The 23966-nt window shown below is 38.9% G+C and overlaps 2 protein-coding genes across 2 annotated transcripts; one reads left to right on the top strand and one right to left on the bottom strand.

Annotated features, from left to right (window-relative positions):
- The first annotated feature begins 759 nt into the window (after nt 1-759).
- On the top strand, nt 760-3330 carry LOC125261585. The gene is made up of 4 exons (XM_048180142.1): nt 760-1198; nt 1373-1423; nt 1519-1650; nt 2677-3330. Exons 1-4 carry the CDS (start codon nt 838-840, stop codon nt 2955-2957), a joined length of 825 nt encoding a protein of 274 aa, XP_048036099.1. The 5' UTR covers nt 760-837; the 3' UTR covers nt 2958-3330.
- Nucleotides 3331-7725: 4395 nt separating this feature from the next.
- LOC125261581 (GTPase IMAP family member 9-like) lies at nt 7726-23720 on the bottom strand. The gene is made up of 2 exons (XM_048180137.1): nt 23525-23720; nt 7726-8948 (listed from the first exon to the last, which is right to left on the bottom strand). The coding sequence occupies exons 1-2, from the start codon at nt 23535-23537 to the stop codon at nt 7726-7728; spliced, it is 1236 nt and encodes a 411-aa protein (XP_048036094.1). The 5' UTR covers nt 23538-23720.
- Between the last annotated feature and the right edge of the window lie 246 nt (nt 23721-23966).

Raw genomic sequence — 23966 nt, 5'->3', positions numbered from 1 at the left:
GTAGTGTGCATTGTTGAATTTACTGGTTTACATTCAAATTTTCTTGTTTGTAAATTACAGTTTTATACTGTAAAATTTAGTTTGTTCTGTAAATGCATTTTTCTGTATTTTTTACAAAATTATTCTGGCAACCACAGCTGCCAAAATTATTTTGTAAAAACTACGGAATGTTTTTTACAATGTAGAGCTCTTTGAAGCTACACTGAAACTGACATTTGGACCTTCAACCCGTTGGACCCCAGTGAAGTCCACTATAAGGAGAAAAATCCTGGAAAGTTTTCCTCAAAAACCTTCATTCCTTTTTGACTGAAGAAAGAAAGACATAAACATGTTGGATGACTTCGGGGCAAGTAAACTATCAGGACATTTTAATTCAGAAGTGAACCAATCCTTTAATTACACAGCCTATTTTATTAAGTTAGGTCCAATAAATAAATACTATTAAATTGTGATATTTTTACCCACACTAGCGCACAGATCAGACAATTCATTCATATGACCGGAGGTTTTTGTGATCCCTCTGCGTCCCATAAGGATGCAGAATGCTGATCTATAAAAATAAAAATAAAAAACACTACAAAAACAAACAAAACAAACTTTGAGTAAAAGTTATTTTCTGTTGAGATCAACATAGTGCCACAAATGTTGTAAATAGAGATAAACATCTACTGAGTCTGGACCATTCCTTTGATTATGATTAACAATTAACTTGAACTACTTTTTTACCTGAAGCAATATAAATCAAGTACAAAGGACAGTAAATCAGGACACTATAAAAGGAACATGAGAGGCTGTGAGGATGACAGAGCAAGAGCTGGAAACAAACATCAGTGAAGAATGAAGGCTTTAGTATGTATACTGCTGCTGTTGGAAACCTTTGTGTTTGTCATCCAGCAGCAGGTAGATGGAGGACTCAATGAGAATGAGATCAGTCAACAGATCAGCTCTGAGGACGGAAGACAGAATCCACCTCAAACAGACACTTTGAGAGCTGAAGCTTCAACTGACAGACAACAATACTGTGATCTGGGCATCCCTGACATCCATGCAGCACTGAGAGAACTGACCGCCACCGTTACAGAGCAGAAAGAAAACATCAGAGAACTGACCGCCACCGTTACAGAGCAGAAAGGAAACATCAGAGAACTGACCGCCACCGTTACAGAACTGAGGGATGAGATGAACAAGAAAAATGATGGTACTTCACCAAAACATTCACTCTTTTATCAATGATCCTCAAAGTAAAAGATCAATGCAATACATTGTATAGTGTAAATGTTAGTGTAAAGTTGAGTGTATACTGTGTAAATTGTGTTATCTATTACAATAATCAGTGTAAATGTCATTTAACAGAATCTTTATTCCTTCACAGAAATTTCAAATCTTACTCTGAGTCAAGTGGAGTTGAGAAAGGAAAATAGAGGTGAAAGTGTGCTTGAATGATGTTAAATTCAGTGTTTACATTCTCAGTGTAATACAGTAATATATCACAATATTGCTTATGTTTTTCAATAACAGACAGAGAAATAGCTTTTTCAGCTTCAATGATGGAATCTGGCAGTGGATATACTGGTCCTTTTACCACTGAAATCACAGTAACCTACAGGAACGTCTTCACAAACATAGGGAACGCCTACAACCCAATTACAGGTAATTATCAATGAAATGGAGTCATAAAACTCAGTTTATAGTAATGAAAACCTTCTGCTCCATTCAGACCTCTCTGCAGTTGTGTAATGTGTATAAGAGAATTAAATGATCTGCCATCTTTCTAAACTATTACAGTGTGTTTGGTAATGGACTACTTGCACTGAGCTTCATGACACACTTCTGCTTTGAAATGGTGCAACTCATTTATTTCCAGTTATGTATATTTTCAATGTGCTCTAGTCACTTACTTTACTAAACACCATGTAAAATGAGTGTCTATGAGAAGATTTAAAAATCTGGACATTTTCAGAGACAGGAGAAGAGATATTCTGATGATTACTGTGTAACGGATTTTCCAAATTCAACAGAACATGAAGTTTTAATCAACTCAAGTCGATCTGAGAAAGCAGCGGCTGTTAAACACACATGATTATTTCAGCACAGGGTGTCAGTGCTCGTCTAAACTAGTGACTGTGATGCTGAAGTGTGTGAGAATAAGATCAGTACAAACATTTATTTATTTGAATTAAATAATATTTTCACTATTCTGTGTAATTTTTTCATTGTTTAATTTTTTAAAAGACTGGAACAAGAGCACCAGCGCACACAAGCAATCCTTTTATCAGTCAAATTCATTTAAAATGTGAATTCAGCAGGTATGAAACATGATCAGTAAGAGAAAAACACTGTTAATGAGAAGACGAGCACTGGACTGCTGCAGGTTAGTGAGGAAATATATTGATTTATCATTCAGAATGCACAGCTGGAAAGAAAATATATTTATAGGAACATTTCAGCAGGTTCAAGATAATTCATGTTAACTCAGAGAACATGATTAATTGTTTTAATCAACTGACAGACATAAAACAGTAATAATCTGCGTTCTCATGTATGAAGGTGCGCTGAACACTGTTACCAGAAACTCCTGAACTGTGATAGGGAGAACGAGGAAGTAGTTGTGCAAGTAGTCCATTAAGAAATCATACAGGAAACAGCTGATTCTGTGTCTCTTGTTATTTGATTTAGGTATTTTCACAGCCCCACTGAAAGGAGCGTACATGTTCAGAATCTCTGTATATGGTCATGGCCCAACTGCAGCAACTGCAGACATTGTTAAGAATGGACAGCGTGTGGTTGTAGCTCATGATCATCAGCCACAGAATACGTTAAACTCCTCAAATGGAGTTGTGTTGATCCTGGAGGTTGGAGATGTTGTCTATGTGAGACTTGCGTCTGGCAGGAGGATATTTGATAACGAGAACAACCACAGCACTTTCAGTGGTTATCTGCTGTTTCCCTTAAAATAACAGGAGATTTGAAGGATGTGATTTCAATAATTCTGAACCTTCAGCATATGATTAATGATGAAAATCATGAAGAATCATTAACATATGAACTTGTATTAATAAGGACTAATGTGTGTTTGACTTTTTTGATAGATTACTGTATAAAGTCAGTATAATACACTATACTCATAAGTTCTGATCTGTCTGTACATGTAAGTTTGTATAAAGAGCTTCAGCACTGAGACAGACAGGACCCATGAATATCACATGTGACTCAAAAGTGTTTTGTTAAAGTAGTAAATCTAAAATGTTAAATAATACCTCTTTAAGTGTATCTTGTTACTGATCCTTGATCTGTATCTCTTCATCCTACATAAATAAATAAGAGAATAAACAAACATTGTGGCATTTTCTTTTCTTCATATTTTAATGAATAATTCACTCATGATATCATATTTATCAGTCCCACCAAGATTTCACGATCATGGTGTCAATTTCCAGAAATTTGAGAAAAAGTTGCAATGTTTTATTTATCGTAAGGACAGCCACATTACCACATTATGTATTATTAGATGCAGCTGCACGATAGTCATACATGACACAAAGGACAAAAAAATGCATAAATCCTGTTTCTTTTAGTTTCTTACCAACTTCTGATACATTTTAACTTTTAAAACAACCTTTTTTTTTCAGGCTTAGAAAGGGGGATATTGAGTGCAGTGCACAAGTCTCAACAAATCTGAAATCATATTTATTTACTTTTAAACTTGCGCTATTAAAGGTAGACTAGTCTAGTGTCTACTTTAAGTATGAACATATGTCTGGGATTCTTAGCAGAAATTTATTTGAATACACATTAAAGCTGCATTCCGTAAGTTTTGCCTCTTTGTCGCCATCTCTGTTTGAAACCTGCAGTTGCAGTTGTTTGTGGAATTATCATTTTTATGCAAGTTCTGTAATGACAACTCTCGGAGTGTTTGGCATGGTAATGGGTATGACAATGTTGATGTGTTTGGTCTTGGCGGAATATATCTGCTACGCTGCTGCTTTATTGCTGCTGTTGATTATTGCTGCTGCTGCAGAGCAAACAAATGTGTGCGAGACGGAGGTGAGCGTGGGAAATCAACGTGGGAAACCATCAACTGGAGCTGACGGATCACACCGGGAAAAATATGCCACCCCCCTAATGTCGCCCATGTATGTGCCTACATAAGAGTGTATGCATGCCACTAAACTAAATATTTAGACTATGTGTGCCTGGGTCACCACGCCAAATGGCTTAACTCTAGTGTCTTATGACTGTGTGCCTGAGCCAAAAGGCTCAATCATAACCAATATGTGTGGCTTTAACAAATGGTAACACGTTGCAGGCTAATAGAAATGAGAAAAGAAACCCACCACAACCACCTGAGCAAATAAATAGTATAATGATTTAGGATAATTTGATAATTGTCATTGTCAAGCCCTCTATACTCCTATTATAAACGTGAAGTCATGCAGACAAATGGAAAAATAATGAGCATGACTCTAACACGCATTCAGCTGACCCCGGCCGAAACACACGTAAGTACATGAAAACATCAGCCTTGAAAAGTGTTGTTGGAAATTGAGCAAATAAGGTGAGCCCCGATTAAATGGCAATATGTTTTTTCATGTCCACTATGCTTAGTTGCAGTGATGGCTTGCTGCTGTATAAAAATATGTATCGCTGCTGCTGAATGCTTGTATTTTACTCCTACATCAAGTGCAAGACTGTAAACACCCTTCTAAGACAAATAAGGCATAGCTGATGTTTCATGGATTAAAAGAAAAGGTTTATGTTTAGACATGAAATCCCAGCCCGGTTCCAGAAACCAGAAATTTCCCAGAATTTAGACAGGGTGCTTTAATACAGATGCTATGTAAGCAACATCTCCACCATAAGAATAGCAATGTACTGTGAAACATTTAGATTTACGAGTTATTCATTGAATGATATTTGAATCAATATTTCTATAATCTTTTGTCTGAGTTGCATGCTAATGCATTACTATGGCATATTAGAACTTTGTCCCATGCAATGGTTATGTCAATCGATGCAATTTGACAGTGCATCCAATAATATTACTTCCTAAATTCCACTGCGTGACTGTCGGTCCTCACAGCATAAACACTTATTTAGGGGTGACCCTGAATAGTCGACGATTCGAATCTTCAATAGGAGGAGCCTGATTCGACTACCAATCTCACAGTCGAATCGTCGCAGAGGTGTTATGAGACGAGATATGAGGGTGCTCAATATCTGATTTTACATAGGCCTAGACCTACGGGTTCTTTCCCAATAGGTTAATATACAGCCTATTATGTTAATACTATAAATAAAAATGTGAAAAGAAAGAAGCTTTTAATAAATATTTTTTTAATGTGCGTGAATAAATCCAGTCTGTGACCGATTTAAGTTTCACTTCCATGATCTGTGACCTGCAGATGAGGAATGGTAAAAGATGATCAAAAAAAACGTATGATGCAAGTTGTGCCAACAGCTCATGTCCTAGAACTCAACAACGACAAACACTGCGGCACGCTTCTGCCGGCCAACGAGCTGACTATAGCGCCCTATTTGAAAAGCCTCAAACGGACACAGGCAGATCGCGTGAAAGACTGGATTTTTGTCTCTCAATCAGGTAGGGTAGCTACAAGTGATTTCAAACTATTTCAGCCGGATGTAATTTTATTTTTGGATTCTGTTTACCTAAGAAGACTGCCACTCCAGTTTGGCGTTTATTGTCTCTGCAGTTAAAAAGACAAGTTGACAATTCTAGCTTTACTTTCGTTATTTTAATAATTTCTTTAATTTTAATTTATTTATTGATCACTCTGGGTTATCTAATTTAACTATTTCTGGCTTGTGTTTTGAATATATGTTCCCCTGCACTTCAGGCATTTTGCAGTGTGACTTGATCATATTTCATTTTTTTAAGTAGGCTATTTTCATTTATTAGAACGGTATATTCTGTTCTAATTCAATTCTGTAAATTAATGTTTCATAAAAAAAATATTTTTTTTTATTCTATTATTATTATTATTATTATTATTGGTGCTTCAATGTTGCGCTGTAGATTAGGCAATTTAGCCGATGTAATTTGATTTGCCGACATATGAAATGTATATCTATCTGCAGTGTGGCCTTTCTGCAGTTATAATATATATTGATCCAAAATATTTTTATTCATTTTCTTCTATATCTTTGAGAGTGTTCTGTACATCGTGGCTGTGAATGTTTTTTCCACATTGCCTTTCGTTTGTTTAAAAAAGATAAAATCATTGTCAGTTTCGTCTATCACTTGACAGGCAGTTTGGTTGGTTTATTAAAAAGATGTTTATGATTGCTTGGTGTAAAGTTGGCAAAAGCGTATAAGAGTGTTGTTTAAAAAATATGTGAATATTCCTGTTGGTTTTGTGAAATGGAAAAGCAAGTTTTTTTAATGGACACTGAAATCCAACATAATAAAGGGAATGTAAAATATTGTAAAAGAATTGTTGAAAAAACTATGAACATTACCAGAAATTGGCTCTGTCGTTTATTTGGACACTTTCCAGACTGTAAGCACTGTGATCCAGACAGGGAAACACAGCCCTTAATAAGTCAAAACAAGTAAGGAAAAGTTAATAGAGAGAACTCTGTTTTTCCATCTTTTGCAAAAACTGGTGTATAGTAATTTGTAATGTGTGCTGCATGAGTGAAAACCCAGTGTGTGATTGTTTTAAGAGTGTGTGATTGAGCCTGCACTGTAAAAACTAGATTGAAGATAAAGGCGGGGCTGCCTCTGACAGAGGGAGGAGAAAACTTGAGAGGCGGGGCTGCGAGAGGAGAGAAGTGTGTGTGTGTGTGTTCTTGTATACATGGTTAATGAGGACACTTCCTGTGTCCTCCTAAACCAAATGGATTTAAAAACATACTAAACAGTGTGTTAGATCAAAATCTCAATAATAGATAGAATATTTGTAGTCTCAGTCATCAAGACTACAATTCTTCATCCAATCATACGACTTAATCAAATCTTACCATGCTTGGGTGCAGCTTGGCAGACCAGTCTGTCCTCATTCATGTTTCATATTGCAGCAAGAGAATTATTTTTTGCTCAAAACAAAACAAAACTTTAGCAGCAAATTGTAGTGTTAAAAATGTTTTGCTTGAAACTATTTTTATGAGGGTCATAAATCATTCAAATTTGACACATGGTGCCCTTAATATCTCTCTGACTAGCCTACATCGAATACTGATTATGTAAGACTATTGTAAACCCTGTGCAATTTCACCAGATTTCTAGTGATTTCCCACACAATAACAAACATCGATGGAGATCAATGTTTCATGTCCATTTGTTAACTAATTGGTTTAGTGGGCTTGTAAAAAGTTGAATATAATGTGCAGTCAGATGGTCATTTTTAGAAAATAAACACCGGCACAAGCCTGACGCAGTATGGAGATGAAAAGTCAAGTCGTTTTTATTTGTATAGTACTTTTTGCACAATGTACATTGCCTCAAAGCAGCAGTACAAATAAAGAAATATAACAATTATAACAATTTTAATTCACAGATTCTTTGTCTTTATGTTCTTCAGATGAAGAGCATACTTCTGCGTAGATTCTTCATTTTAAGGAAAAGTTCATTGTTTGTAGGCCTTATAGTCAATATGTGAGTTATGCAGATTAATAAGTAAATTGATAAAAATCACTGTTAATTTGATAACTTTAATTTCTTTACTTTGAATACACATAGCTTCTCTTGCTGCCTCTCTAAGACAGTCAGTTGATTACTCCACCTTTTAAAATGGCTACTCTCCTGTTTTTTTTGTTTTTGTTGTTGTCTCTTCCATCTGCTTCTTTTGCTCCTGCTGCTGCTCCCATTGCCAATGCTGTTGCTCCCACAGCTGCTGCTCCTGCTCCTCCTAGAGCTGCTGCTCCTGCTCCTGCTCCCACTGCTGCTGCTCCTCCTAGAGCTGCTGCTCCTGCTCCCACTGCTGCTGCTCCTCCTAGAGCTGCTGCTCCTCCTCCCACAGCTGCTGCTCCTGCTCCCACTGCTGCTGCTCCTCCTAGAGCTGCTGCTCCTCCTCCCACAGCTGCTGCTCCCACTGCTGCTCCTCCTCCCACAGCTGCTGCTCCTGCTCCCACTGCTGCTCCTCCTAGAGCTGCTGCTCCTCCTCCCACAGCTGCTGCTCCTGCTCCCACTGCTGCTGCTCCTCCTCCCACTACTGCTGTTCCTCCTCCCATAGCTGCTGCTCCTGCTCCCACTGCTGCTGCTCCTCCCACAGCTGCTGCTCCTGCTCCTACTACAGCTACTGCACCCACTCCTCCTGTTAATCCAATTAGTACTGCTGTTCCTAATACTATTCCACCTATTTTTGCACCTTTTTTCAATTGAATCTTTCTCTGGACTTTTTTATACATCTCATTGGTGTAGTGTGTTCCTTTGTTTCTCTTCACCATTTGTTCAATCTTCTCTAGCAGCGCTTTAACCTGATTTTGATTTTGTCTGTTGCCGTTGTTGAAGGAGTGATAGGGACTCTTCTCAGTTAAAGCTTTTAGATCTGGATTTTCTTCAATAAAGTCATCTAATAGTCTTCCCCCCAGTATATCAGCATGAGTGAAAAGAACGAGGATGTATTGCGAAGCACCTTTTCCAAAGTTCTCCTGAATCCATTTCACTGTGTCCTTCTGTTCCTTTGAAAATCTTTCATCCAGTCTGATCACCAGCAGAAATGCATGAGGACCAGGAGCAGACATGTAGATACATTTCCTTATTTCAGTTTTAAGATTTTGTTCAGTCATTGATGTATCAAACAGTCCTGGAGTATCAGTTACTGAAAGGGTTTTACCAAAGACTTTTGCTTCTCCATAATTACAGGTGTCTGTGACTGCTTTAAAGCTATATTTACTATTAAAACAGTCTCTTCCTAGTAAGGTGTTTCCAGTTGCACTTTTTCCTGCTCCAGTTTTACCCACCAAAACAATCCTCCATTCAGATGACCCTGATGAGTGGGGAAAAAAAGGATTTCTGATTAAAAAAAACTCTTTAACAATATAAAAGTCATATGATATTTTAAAAGCTGATAATATGTTTTAAGAGTAAGTTAATAATAAAAATAATGTTTATTTTATAAAGCACCTTTCTGCAAACTCAAGGTCACTTTACAATATTGTAACATAAATACGACAGCAAAAAATAAATAAAATGGAAATATAAAATACATAACATGAATCAGATCATACAGTCAGAGAAACAAGAAACAAAAAGATATGTTTTATGTTTTTGAAATCATGTAATGATGAGAGATCACAAATGTGTTTGCCAATGGAGTTCCAGAGTCTGGGGGCAGAGGTATCCCTGACCACCAAACGATGCTAACTTATACTGTGGAATCAACAATAGACCAGTATCAGAAGATCTTAAAGGCGCTCTAAGCGATTTGAAGCGTTTTTAGGCCCAATTTTTTTTTTGTCACATACCGCAAACATCTCCTCACTATGCGCTAGCTGCCTGTCCCCTGATCACACTGTAAAAAAACGCGGTCTCTGTAGTCGCCACAAGCTCCGAAAACTGCAATAAAAACAAACTGGTGCAGCCTGGACCACTTAACATAATAAACATGCTCCAGCCAATAACCGACAAGCAGCGTCAATACGCAAGCTACTTACATTTTAAATGCGCGTTCATGACTGTTTCAGGAAGCACGGAGGGGGGGCCAGGAGGAGTAGGAGGGAGGGTCTAGCTAGCCTCTGTTTTGTTTGACAACACTTCGAAAGTCAACAGGAAGTTACTCCGCTCAGAATCGCTTAGAGCGCCTTTAATGTATGAACAGGAGAGTAGGTATGAATGAGATCAGAAATACACTGGGGGGCAAGACCTTGAAGTGCTTTGAATGTGATGAGGAGTATTTTATATTGAATGTGAAAATAAACGGTTAGCCAGTGAAGGCTGTGTAGAATGGGAGTAATGCGAGAAGATTTCTTTGAGTAAGTGAGAACCCTAGCTGCAGAGTTCTGAATGTATTGGAGCTTGTTAATTATTGTGTTTTGTAAACCATAGAAAAGAGAATTACAATAGTCGAGTTGGGAAGTAATGAATGCGTGAACCAGTGTCTCAGCATCATTGTAATTTAAGAAGGGACATAAACGTGTAATATTGCGGAGGTGAAAGATGGCAGACTTAGTGAGTGAAGAGATGTGTGGAAAAAAGTAGATAGATGATTCAAAGATTATATCCTGGTTTTTAACAGAGGTGGAAGGTGGAACTAAGACTCCAAAAATGTCAACATTGTCTAGACAGAAATGAGCTACAGTTCCCTTTCGAAAGGGAACTCTACGCTGCGTTTTACCGCATTATGGGGAATGGGATCCTTATCGAATCCGATAAGGAAACTTTATATCATGTCTTATAAACATTTCAGAGAATTTGCAAACCCGTGTCCCAGGTTTTTGACACTCGGTGATGCACGCAATCTGGGGATTTTCTGTCTGGGAGACGAGCACACATGGACAGTGCTTGAGTGTTTTCTGTGTTTACTAAGAGCGTCTCCCTATCAGGACGCTCCGTTCTCGTTTGGCACTCTTCTCGAGGGAACGGCTCGACAAGCGGTTACTTTCTGACCATAGCCCTGCAGCTCCCGTGAGCCTTCCATTCCTTCCTGATCTCCATGTTTTAGATTGAGATGGCATGGAAGAACCCTAGCTGCTCAGATTTGAATCTGGGCCAAGACAGACAGGAGATGGAAAAAGCGGGATTGAGAGAGGTGATCGATCATAAACACCAGCAGCGTTGGTGATCTATGCCCCCTCTGCAAGGGCGATTTACATCTGCCCTCTCCTCTTCTTTTTCCATCTCCTATATCTATTTTGATTCATGTAACATGCTCAGACGCTTCTGAGCATGTTACATGGGGCCCATGGTGATATATATTTCTGATGGCTCACTTTCTGGCTTGATAATGAAGAGGCTCTTTTAGGCTTAAAAGAACACTAGATTCCATCCTTTCATGTGGAAAACGAGAAGTCTTCAGTCTTCGAGCCACAGGAAGGTAAGTTGGGTCTATATTTTCTGCTTTAAAATATGTCAACCTTGTTTTTCCTGTATAGTTTTTCCTGACCATGTAGATGGAAAAAGATTTTTTTTGGGCACTGAAGTTCCATTAGGTTTGCTGGAATGATTTTTTTGTACTGTATTGGCCACAAAATGGCCGCCTTTCAGCCACTTTTGGTAGAGTAGCTTCTCCTCTGGGTTTTAGCTAGAGTATGTTTGAGTTAGCACACTCTTCAGTTAGATCTTTGTCTGTATCGGCCTCCTGGGCCGCCAGACATTGTTTGCTTGTTGAGCTTTGCTTTACTAATAAGTTTCCTCTTCTCTGGTTGAGTTAAGAGGTTAAGTTTAAGCCCCAGGCAGATCTATGCTTTGTGCGGCCCTACAGGCCCACAGCCTAGGTGGCCTAGGCTAGAATTAGGGTTTAGGTGATTTACTAAAGCATTCACCCTTTATATCTACTATCTCTTGTCAGGTTGTATAGTTCCCAGTTCTGGCCTCCTCTTATTTGAGTTGTCAGGCCGTATGCCCATTACCCCTTTAGTGTAGGTGCATGGTTAGATAGCAGCTAAGGTAGCGGGCTGTCACTAGCCTCCCTGGTGCCGTTGTCTCAGGTGGTAGGCCCTTATCTTTGTTTAGATAAGTATATGCTATGTTGCTTAGGCCCCCACTTTTATAGAACTTCATCCATACTGAATGTCTTTCCCCTGAGCCCCTTGAATTAGCATTCAAGCTTGAGGTTACGGTGTTAGCTTGATTTAGCTCCCGTTTTCTAGGGTTCAGTACAGATGTGTTTTCTGTTTGAGGAGAGCATCCATTCTTTTCAGGATGGCATGTATGAATAACAAAGCATTGTTTCCTTTGGGTTCTAGCTTTGTCTTACACTTTGCCCTAATTCAATGTGTGAGCTTAACTCCTTGCTGCCACAAGTTAGCGCCTATTCTTATGAGTAGTAGGCTTGTTTTTAGCCTCCGTTAGAGCATGGTGACTATTTGTACTCCCCTTGCTTTAGGGTCATTGGTGTTCTACTGAGTAAATGACCTGATGGATTGCACAGCTCAGATTGAGTGGTAGGGAACCTCACTTTCATTTTGATGAAAGAGTTGATCACTGACAGCTAAAAATATTGTGTCTGTGGAGTTGAAGGCTCTGGTAATCTGAGCCTCCTTCTAGCATTCTAGCTTGTGGTTTCACAAGTGTTGTTGGTAGATGTTCATGAGTTTTGCTCACTTAATTTAGCACTGCCACAGGTTTATGCCCATGTCTGTCCAAAGTAGTAGGCCACTTCAGGCCTCCTTCAGACCATGGTAGCATATGTTGTTGTGCCCCCTTTCAGTTAGGGCTAGTGTGTTTAGGTACATTGCCTGTTGGAATGTGTAGACTTAAGCTCAGGTTGAGTTAAGCTAGTTAACCAACGATTGTTTGCTGGGTTTTAGAGCTGGTTCCCTTTGAGCTTGGTCACCTGTAGAACCACTAGCTGGCGCCACGTCTCTTTTGCAGTCGCAGGCCCCGCTTGGGCCTCCTTCAATTAACATGTTGGCACAGTTCTGTGCTGGTTTTGCTATCACTGCCACTGGCTACGCATGTATCTGCTATAGCAGGCCTGGTTTGGGCCACTCTCTCAAAGCATACTGGTGGAGTATGTACTCCTCTTGCTTTAAGAGTAAAAAGTGTTTTACTAAGTACATGCCTTGCTGGTTTGTGTTGGATTTTTTAGCTCTAGTTGAGCTAAATAGTTACCTCACTAAGTAAGTCTGGTTCTATAATGGCTCCTAGAAATTTTAGTGCCACTAGCTGGTGCCACGTGTCTGTGAGTTGTAGGTCCTCTGGGCTTCCTTGGATATCATGTTGGTGTATGTTTTGTACTCCTCTTGCTTAAAGGGTAAAAGGTGTTTTACTGAGTACATTGCTGAGTGGCCATTGGCACTGCCATGAGCTGACGCTACGTGTCTGTCTGAAGTCATAGGGGCCCGTCCTTGGGCGTCCTACAGGACATGATGGCGTATGTTATACTTCACTTGCTTTAAGAGTAAAAGGTGTTTACAAATACGCTTATAATGAGTGACCATGGCAACACACAAAGAGCGATCTCTGTGTGAAACAGGCTGTACAAGCTATAATGCATAAACGAAACACAACGCCTCCGTTGAATGTGTAATGTTAGTGTGATAAATTGCTGAAAATAACGAGTGTTTTGTCTCTTTAATATTACTTTGGTCATCGCATTTTCGAGTGCGAGTCGCGTTCTGTAAACACATGTAATGATAATTTAGGGGAATCACTCCTGCATTTAAATGCGGTTGTCACTCCTGAAACTTACAGTGTGTATGTGGCTGTGCGCAAAGATGGAACAAAAGGAACAGAGGGTGGCTCAGATTCTATAATTAATTCCTTACATTTATATAGCGCTTTTCTGGGCACTCAAAGCGCTTTACATATTGAAGGGGGAATCTCCTCAACCACCACCAATGTGCAGCATCCACCTGGATGATGCGACGGCAGCCATAGTGCGCCAGAACGCACACCACACACCAGCTTATTGGTGGAGAGGAGACAGAGTGATAAAGCCAATCAGTGTATGGGGATGATTAGGAGGCCATGATGGACAGAGGCCAGTGGGCAAATTTGGCCAGGATGTCGGGTTTACACCCCTACTCTTTTTGAAGGACATCCTGGGATTTTTAATGACCACAGAGAGTCAGGACCTCGGTTTAACGTCTCATCCGAAGGACAGTGCTTTTTGACAGTATAGTGTCCCCATCACTATACTGGGGCATTAGGACCCACACAGACCACAGGGTGAGCATCCCCTGCTGGCCTCAGTAACACCTCTTCCAGCAGCAATCTAGTTTTCCCAGGAGGTCTCCCATCCAGGTACTAACCAGGCTCAGCCCTGCTTAGCTTCAGTGGAAATTCTGACTTTCTAAAGTTACCAGCCACATTGGCTGGTGATCAAAAAAGTTAATTTAGAACCTTATTTTTTGTCAAGAAACACAGTATGCGTGGAGGCGTGAATCATTATGAGTAATGCTGTGATTCACATCTGAGAAGACAAAAGATTGGATGCATTACTAATGTTTTTAAAAGAAGTCTCAAGTCTCTAACCAAATAATGGTTTTCTATTTTAATATACTTTAAAATATAATGTATTTCTGTGATGCAAAGCGTCTGAACATTCCTACCTCTATGGCATTTCATGTAGGCTACTATATTTGTTATATTATATAGCCTAAATGTTAATGTGCAGTTGACAAACTATATATCATTAAAAAGATCTAAGACTCAAGCTTCACATTTTGACTCTTAAAATCTTATATTGACCATAATATATTAATATGCTTAAAAGCATGCACATTTGGAGAAATATTGATGATTCTCATATGTTTATGTCAATTTTCTATACAGAGGAGTAATATTTATTCAATATTTATTGTCATCACTGTAAGCGCTGGATTTGTGCACCTTTAGTCCACAAATATCTCAGTAAAAGAAGAAGCATATCATGTGACATTCCAGGAACTAACAGAGGCTTCCAGAGATCACTATAACATGCAGATAAACAGTTTTGAAGATAATAAATACACGATTGAGATGATGTATATATGTATTACCTCAGAATTTGCGTCTGAATAGCGCTTGTTCCGTGGGCGTAGCCACATTAGCGGATAATGAGCTGAATCACGGGCGTCTGACGTGTCTCTTTTCATACAGATTACATAAACAGAACATTTTTGTTTTCAATTTGACTTACACGATTTAAAACCTGACTTTTCAACGTTTCTTTCGACATAAGTCTAATTTTATTGGGATTATTATTCACTAAGTTACAGTTCATTTTCTGAGAATGATCAGATTGGACTTCCTTCAGAGGGAGACGAGAGATCACACATCATGTTAGTTTTCTTTATTTTACAAAAAGCACAACATTTTGTTTTTACTCTGAGTGTACACAAATAAAAGAAGATATTCAACAGATTAAAATGGTGTATAACTCTTAATTGTATGTGCAACATTGACTGAGTATTTTGAGTCTCTTTCACACTGGTAAGAAAAAAAACGAGTCTCCAGAGTGTTAACCTTACTGTGGTTCGGTTTTAGTATGTTTGCTCCCTTGAGCTTGAAACACTGCCACGAGCTGACGCTACATGTTTGCCTGAAGTCGTAGGCCAGTTTTTGGGCCTCCTACAGATCATGATGGCGTATGTTTTACTCCTCTTGTTTAAAGAGTAAAAGGTGCTTTTACTGAGTACACTGCTTTTTCGGATTGTGTTAGGTGGAGTGTTATGTGGACACTCTACAGTCTTATCTGCTGGTTTAACTTGGTTTCATCCTGAACGAGTTACATGTTTGTGGGTTCCTGCTTTTAGCAAGCTAGCTGTTCGAGGTGTGTGGCCTTAACAGGCCGCCCCTTGAAGCTTCCCACCCCCACTTCTGGGTGTAACTTAAGCAGGATAAACATGTAGCTTCACATGTTGGCCTTTGGCAAGGCTGCTGTGTTATGTATATATATTTTTTCTACACTGTGTAGAACTGTTGTCATGTTGTAGACCCCTTCTAGAGCCTCCATGATTTGTGACTACAGTATGGTCTATCTGTTAGGTTGAGCTCTGTACTCATCTTGTTAGGGTCATCCTGTATAGTGCTTAGCTCCCTAAGCTGGTCATTGGTTGAAGGCCTCTATGAGGCCTCCCGTTTGGGTTCCAGCCCCCGGGCTGGTTAATGTGCTCCCCTGGTTGGGGTTTTTAAGTGCACAGTCCCCTCAGTGCAAATAATCAGGCACTGAGTAGATCCTAGGATTGAGCAGAGTTTACTCCCCTCATTTGTAGGGTTAAGAGCACTTAGCCGAGTCCTGCTCTCCTGGATGCCCATCTCTATGCTTGGGTTTGAGTTGCTTACTCCCTCTTTGCAGTCACTCTTACTGGATATCTTCTCTGAAGAATGCGTTGTTGAGGCTCTGTGTTCAGACAGGTTGCTGGCCAAGACTAGGTTGTTATCGGACCGGGTCGGCCTCCCTGGTGGCATTTAGGGTGACTATGTCCCTCTTCTAGTGACTGGAGTAGAGTGGCCTTGGTAGGCCTTCTGGGGATGGCCTCTTTGAGGCTTATAGCTTGGGCTGTTGGCCGTAGGGAATGCTGTCACTGACAGCCTTTGTTGACCTGAGGGGGAGTTGCTCTAGCGTTTCATGTGAAACAGCTAGTTGACGTATGTCTAGCCATCTTCTTGGCATACACTCCCCTCAAGCATGGCAGTGTGGGTATATCGTTCCCCATAATGCGGTAAAACGCAGTGTAGAGTTACCTTTCGAAAGGGAGGAACATCTCAGGTTACGAATGTAACCGTGTAACCGGGTCGCGCTATGATGATGTCATAGGCTGTCACCGGCCAATAGGATTGGAGAGATTTGATACTTGGATTTCAGACACCGGTTCATGAGTGACGTTGCTTTTTGGATGCTTTTATATAGGCCAAAGTGGTCCCTAGTACTGTATCTGAAGTCTCTTTCCTGAAATTCAGCCTTGGTGCAGAATTTCAGCCACTACGAGCCAGTCCCACAATGAGCTTTCCTTAGGACGTGTCATTTCTATGTCTGTAGCTTTAAATGCTAATGAGGAGGAGAGAGGCGGGGCATGCCACAGTACCATGCGCTAATGTTGACAGTGGATGTATTGCCATGTCTCTGAATGGTTAGTTTAAAATATTGTGTCTGGATACAGTACTTTAGTCATAGTGCTAGCCTACATTGTTGGCTATATATATATATATATATATATATATATATATATATATATATATATATATATTTATATTTATAAATTATCAGCTATAGAAACTAACCAGCGCTACTATATTAGTCAGACCTCTGTCATTATTACAAATACCTTTTTGGATAGGTGCCGTTGTGGAAAATGTGCTACCATGCCAACATCATTTATTTGTTTACATATTTTATATTTCATAAATATCTTTCTTATTACAATTACATCAAGCTCTGCAATCTGAAAATGTGGATATTGCGTGCGCCAACAGCAGAACGGTTATTCAAACAACAAAGAAATGTACAACACTCGCATTACAGTGTGTGTATTCACACACATACTTGATGCTATCTACCTTTACATTAGCAACAGTAACTGGTCTGTATTGGCCCACGTTGAGGAAACAGTTGTCGGTGAAATGTGTGGCTCAGACATGCAAAACTTTGGGAAGTTGTATCAGAGCATTACCGGAGAAAATAAAATTAACCCACTGTTTCTTCATAGGCTCGGATGAAGGAACTAAAAAATACTAAGGTGTTCATTTGTACATCCAGACACTGAGCAACTGCCATGCTTCGCTCGTTTACAAGTCATGATGTCTCTCGATGAAAAAAAAAATATTGCGCTCGCCTCACACTGTAGTAGCTCATTTTCTAATGGGTGGGCAAAGCAGAGAAAGGGGAGGTAACTTTTCCTTGTATGATGACATATGGGGAAGATTCCAGATTGGGCCGTCTGAGCTTTCATTTTGTCAAAATGCGAAGCCAAATACCCAGGCTCGGTTTACACCTATTGCCTTTTCTAGCCACTGGGGGACCATAGGCAGGCTAGGGGAACTCATATTAATGTTAAAAAATCTCATCAAGTGAAATTTTTATGCCATGAGACCTTTAAGAGGGGTGTGTATCAAGGGTGTTGGAAATGGAGGTATTATATTTGGCAAGGAATTCTAGGGTGTTAATGTGTTCAGTTATGTTTGTACAGATTCAGAAATCAGTAATGGATTAATAGAACTGAGGTAACGGTAGGTTATGGTGGATTTTGGGGAAGAGGCATTACACAGTTTAGTTCAATGAAGAGGTGATCAGTGTGATGGAATTTTTGAACTAATTAATAATGAACTAACATTTCTTTTCTTCTACAGGCCTAATAATAATAATAATCTAACTTTGAAATAGAGAAATAGTCACTAGGACTGAGTGTCGTGATTCAGAAACATTCTGCTGTGCTGGCTAGACAGCATCCTTCTGAGGATAAAAAATTGTCTTTGAGGAATTGTTTTAACGTATTGAGTAATCTGAACTATTAACCCCGAGACATTTTTTGATGATCTTGTGATTCAGTTATTCTAATCTAAATTTATGCGGGACAGAGGAACTGAGATGTTTTTCTTAAATCTGAACGAATCGTATTAAGACTGATGATAATGAGTAATAGATCATGCCATACTGACTGTGAAGTGTACCTGAAATCCTATAAAACCTGTTGTATTCCTTTGTTTGGAGAGAGATTCTCTGGAATGATGAGAACTCTCCCGGCCGTGATTAAAGCATATTCTTAAAGCTTATCACTATCAGGTGATAGTGCCCCAAAACAGGCTGAGATGTCGGCCGACTCGAACAGGTATTGAAGTACGCTTAGTAGAGTATAAATTTATAGATTTATGGGTGTCTGGGACACCCGGTTTAACTAAGTCAGGTGCGTAGGGAAAAATCTACCACATCAGAAAGTCCAATTTGAGAGCCAAGCCCGAAAACATTAAGTAAACCAGTAGTACAGATCAAATCCAGTGTGTGACCTTTTAAGTGTGTAGGAAAATCAAAACACTGACATGAGTTCACAGGAATTTGCATGATCACTATTGAAATCACCAAGTAATATAACTGAAGGAGACATGGCACAGGTAAGGGTTAACAGTTCATGAGAAAATTAGACATGTATTGAATGCATGCCTGCAATATTTCTGCAATATAGGCCTGGTTTCACAGACAGGGCTTAGCCTAAACCAGGATTAGGTGTTAGTTCAAGTAGGGCATTTAAGTAGCTTTTATTAACGTTCACTAGAAAAAACATCACTGGTGTGCATCTTGAGACAAAACAATAATGCTGGCATATTTTAAGAAATGTCAGTAGAGGTTGCTTTCAGTTAAAACAGCTCAGAAATGCATTTTAGTCTAGGACTAGCTTAAAGGGTTAGTTCACCCAAAAATGAAAATAATGTAATTTATTACTCATGCTGTTCCACACCCGTAAGACCTTTGTTAATCTTTGGAGCGCAAATTAAGATATTTTGCATGTCAAACCCCCAAACTGCTGAAATCAAGTGACTTTGGCACTCCAGACTGCTGATTCGACACGCTGATTCAAAATGCTCCAAATCTTCATGAAACAGTGTTTTGAAATCGGCCATCACTATATAAGTCGTTATTTTATTTATTTGGTAAACCAAAAATATTCTCGTCGCTTTATAATATTAATATTGAACCACTGTACTCACATGAACTGATTTAAATATCTTTTTAGTACATTAATGGATCTTGAGAGAGGAAATGTCATCGCTGGCTATGCAGGCCTCACTGAGCCATCGGATTTCAAGTAAAATATCTTAGGCTACGTCCACATGAAGCCGGAGCTTACCCTAAACCGTTTTTTTTTTTACAGCTTACCAGCAGCCACTCCACAAAGGCAGCCAAATTCCCAGACGGACCTTCTCCGGACAACTGGCCCCCTGCATGCATGTGCCATTCACATGGTAGAATGTGCAGAGGCAGTTTGATCAACTGAGGCGCTGCCCCCTTTTGCCGGCGACTCTGCTACCACTGTGCGTCAGAACATTTGTGTTTAATGTGTTTATTTTATTTATTTATCTAGTTTAGATTAATTCTGGATTTTTAGCGTGATCGATCCCTGATGACATGATTATGGTTTCACTTAACAATTGCACCTTTGTATGCCTTTTGTGGCTGTGGACATTGATTGTTTGGAATGCCGCTCAAACACTCCAGGTGATGAGAGAGCCGGGCTTGCCGGTCATTATGTACAGCCGGAATGAGCTTCTTCGGCTGCGGGTTTCTGTACCAAGTTTATTGGTCCCTGACGCCGATATGTCAGAAATCAAACCCAGGGCCAAAGGAAGGAAGAGAGGCAGCAGAGGTGGTGTCCGGGTCAGAAATCGTCGGCGGAGATATAAACCTGTTCTATCCTCGGTTATTATGGGGAATGTCCGCTCCCTGGTCAACAAGGCGGACGAGTTGACAGCCTGCTTGAAGTTTGATCGCATGTTCCGGCAGACCAGTTTAATCTGTTTTTCTGAGACGTGGCTGTCGGACAGGATACCTGATTCTCATGTGGATATTGAAGGTTTCACACTTCATAGGATGGACAGAGAGCAAGCAAGCATGGGTAAGAAGCAAGGTGGAGGTGTCTGCCTGTATGTGAATGACCGGTGGTGTCATACTCAACATGTTATGGTAAAAGAGAGAGTTTGTTACCCCAATATTGAGCTCATTGCAATGAGTTGTCGACCTTACTATCTACCCAGGGAGTTTTCCCATGTCATTGTTATGGTGGCGTATATTCCTCCATCGGGTAATGGGAAATGTGCCACTGAGACAATTTGCATAACTTACAGCGCTCTTCTCCTGATGCGCTGGTTATCTTAAACGGGGACTTTAATCACTGCTCTCTCTCCACCACTTTACCGTCTTTTAAACAAATGGTGACGTGCCCTACGAGGGGTGACAAAACTATTGACTTGTTTTATACTATCGTTAAGGATGGTTATGTTACAAAATTGCTTCCTCTGCTGGGTAAATCCGACCATAACCTGATATCTCTGATGTCAAAATATTTACCGGTGATACGGAAACAGTCGACTACGTCAAAGACTGTGCGCATCTGGTCAGAGGATGCCTGTGAATCATTAAGGGGGTGCTTTGAATGCACAGATTGGAATGTGTTTTTTGATGGAGATAGTGATCTGGACAGTATTTCTGACAAAGTGACTTGTTATATTAATTATTGTGTCGAGTCTTTAATTCCTAGTAAACAAAATCGATTATAGGTCTTACTCCAGACTTACTAGAGGTCATTGTGGAGAAGAGGACAAGGTCAAAATTAAAAATCATTTTGCTTTTTGAAGGCCATCCACTACACAACATTTTTAAAGGACTTAGAAGCTCTTTCAGTGAGTGACTAATAATGCCTCGGTGCTCTACTGAACGTAATAATGCTCTAGTGAACGAATGAGAAGGTCTTTTGTCCCTGCAGCGGTCAGATGTTTTAATGAACACCATTAATTTTTTTTTAATTTTTTTTTCTCTCTCTCTTAATTGTGGAATTGTATCATGTCTCACTGGTTCTTAATCATGTATTCATTGTTTCTTAATTTATCTGTGTGTTAATTGTGTGCAAATCAGTTTCCCTACCGGGATTAATAAAGTTTTCAATCAATCAATCAATCAATCAGTTGTGTGTGTAGTGAGTCAAACGGGCAGTTTCTAAAAAGGCTCACGTGTTTTTCTCTAAGGTTACTTCCCCCAACTCCAAACACAGAAGGTGAACAAAATCAAATCAGCGACCAAGACGACAAACAAGGCAAGGAGAAACTGAACGAAAACAAACAGTCTTCGGTGGTGTGAGTGTGTGACAATAATATTCTACTGCAGAATATTTTATTAAATAAAGCTAATAAAGGTATCCATCAAAATCAGTGAAATGTATTCAAGTTTTCTGGACAGTATTGTTATCTTAAATATATCACATCAGGAACAATCCTTTTGTCGCCCATATCCATTTTTCTGCGTGTTATACAAACCAACAAACTACATAATAGCTCAGAAAGACAGGGACTTATAGTGCGTAATTGTTTGGGCGGTGCACGCTGGTATGCAGTATACACTTGTGATGGCCCTGCCTATCCATATTGCGAAATGAATGCAAATGAATGTGGCAAAGACACCGAATTCACCGAAGAAGGGATCTGGCCATGACTCTTAAATGAGTGAAAGAACTTGCAGTCAATTCAAAGGCAGTTATACTGAATGCACTTTAAAATACATGAAGAAGAAAAGTGCTACTGCTAGCTAAACTACTGAAGACACATTTAAATAAAATATATATTATTTTACAATTTGTGCAACTTCTCTAAGCAATAGTCAAGACGACTACGGTTTTTCCTTTATTACAAAAAGTATTATGAAATGTAAAGTTGATTCATTTTAAGCTAAAAATGCATATACAACACACTGTACAAGTAATGTGTGATCCTGTAAAATCACATGTAAGAATAATCTATACCCAATCACTGAATATTACACTGGCAGTTAAAGTACAAATCGGTAACACTTTACAATATTGGTGCACTAATATGCATTAATTCATACTTAACTAATGCACAGATAATCATGAGTTAATGAATGACTCATGAAGAACTAAACCATTAATTAATGATTACTGCATCAGCAACTAATAAAGTTTCTATATGATTAATAGATTAAGTAATATCTGAATTGTTATTAATTAAATGTGTCATAATGTATTAATTCATTAATAACATATTTTATTAACTAATAGTGTAAGTTAATGTGTTAATTACCACAATGGTTTGAAGCCATGTACTTCAACTTCCAGTTGTCTACTTTAATTAATCATTAACTAATTAATCATTAATAATGTATCGTTATGTTATGACTTTACTTGTTGACTATGACTTTTAACTAATTGTTAATTAATATGTCATTATGGTTTTGACATCTACACTAAGCCATAGATTTCAATTTCCAGCCATTTACAACCGTGATTCCACTGTACCAGATAAACTGCTGAATCCAGAATCTTGTTGTTTAAGGCACAGGAATGTGTCAGGTTAAGCTTGAGGTCTAGGATTCAAAGGCAGAATACTGAGAACACACGGCTTGGCACTGCTATTTTGTAACACTTTGTCAAGACCAGACAAAGACAATAGATCCCATTATAATCAGTGATAGTGATACTACACTGGATGCAGCATGAGGCAGTACAACACAACAAAACATCACTTCTGTTATGAAGGACAAATGGACTTGCAATGGTCTATCATGTCTAGTGTAAACAGCTGTTGTGGCATGACTCGATAATGGACGCAACATCAATCTGTAGTTCAGATTCTGGTGAGCTGATATTTGTGTGCAGCCCAACTGACCCATCCTTCAAACACATTCTCTGTCATTACACTCACTGTGTGTGCAACTGTCAAAACCCATAAATGACATATTACTTAACAATTAGTTAATAGTCATGTGCCTCAACAAGTAAAGTCACAACATAATGATACATTTGCAAATCATTAGTTAATGATCAAAGCAGACAACTGAAAATTGAAGTACATGGCTTCAACCTATTATAATAATTAACTGATTAATGTACACTTTTAGTTAATAAAATTTAACTTAATCTATTAATCATATAGAATCTTTATTAGTTGCTGATGCAGTAATCAATAATTAATGGTTTAGTTCTTCATGAGTCACACATTAACACATGATTATGTGTGCATTAGTTAAGCATGAATTAATGCATATTAGTGCACCAATATTGTAAAGTGTTACCTACAAATCTGCTGCATAGAAACAGAAATAATTTTAACAGGAGAAATCTAAAGACTCTTAACAGTCATCTATATCTTGATGGTTTCAATTTTTTTCAATAAAAAATATACATACAAAATGTATGAATAGCATAGAAATTAAATTACCTGCTTATAAGTTTTATTCAATGTTTTATTTGTAGAACTCACCTTTGTCACTCATTTTCTTTCTGCTAAACTGTAAATGATCTCTTCAATGACAAATTCTTCAGAAGTGATTAAGTAATTTTCTTCAAACTGCAGATCAGTTACTCATTCAATTATTATTTTAGACAAAAAGCATGAAAAGAGACTTGTTCTCGATACATGCAGACAGCTCTAACAAGAAATGAAACCAGTTCCTGCCATATGCTGTTTATATATATATGCCTGTTGTCTGTTCAGTCTGTTGGAAATCAATACACCAATCAAAACATTGTACGCCAGTGTTTCCTCAACCTTTTTTGGATAAAGGGCCTGTTCTTCCCTCCCCGACCCAGGAGCAGATGGAGTAGAGTAATCACGCCAACACAAGAACACAGAGAGACAGGAATTGGGCATGGCAAATGAGGGGTTCTTTTAAAATAAGCAGGCTTTAAAAACATAAACTTGC

This window comes from Megalobrama amblycephala, unplaced genomic scaffold, assembly GCF_018812025.1.
Source record: "Megalobrama amblycephala isolate DHTTF-2021 unplaced genomic scaffold, ASM1881202v1 scaffold436, whole genome shotgun sequence".
Lineage (NCBI taxonomy): Eukaryota > Metazoa > Chordata > Actinopteri > Cypriniformes > Xenocyprididae > Megalobrama > Megalobrama amblycephala.
This window is presented reverse-complemented; position numbering and strand designations above follow the sequence as displayed.

Bases quoted from the DNA above. Each gene is read 5' to 3' on its own strand.
- LOC125261585 (XM_048180142.1), top strand. From the start codon at position 838: ATGAAGGCTTTAGTATGTATACTGCTGCTGTTGGAAACCTTTGTGTTT. The intron at 1,199-1,372 runs GTACTTCACCAA...ATTCCTTCACAG, and splicing joins GATGAACAAGAAAAATGATG to AAATTTCAAATCTTACTCTG. The intron at 1,424-1,518 runs GTGAAAGTGTGC...TTTCAATAACAG, and splicing joins GTTGAGAAAGGAAAATAGAG to ACAGAGAAATAGCTTTTTCA.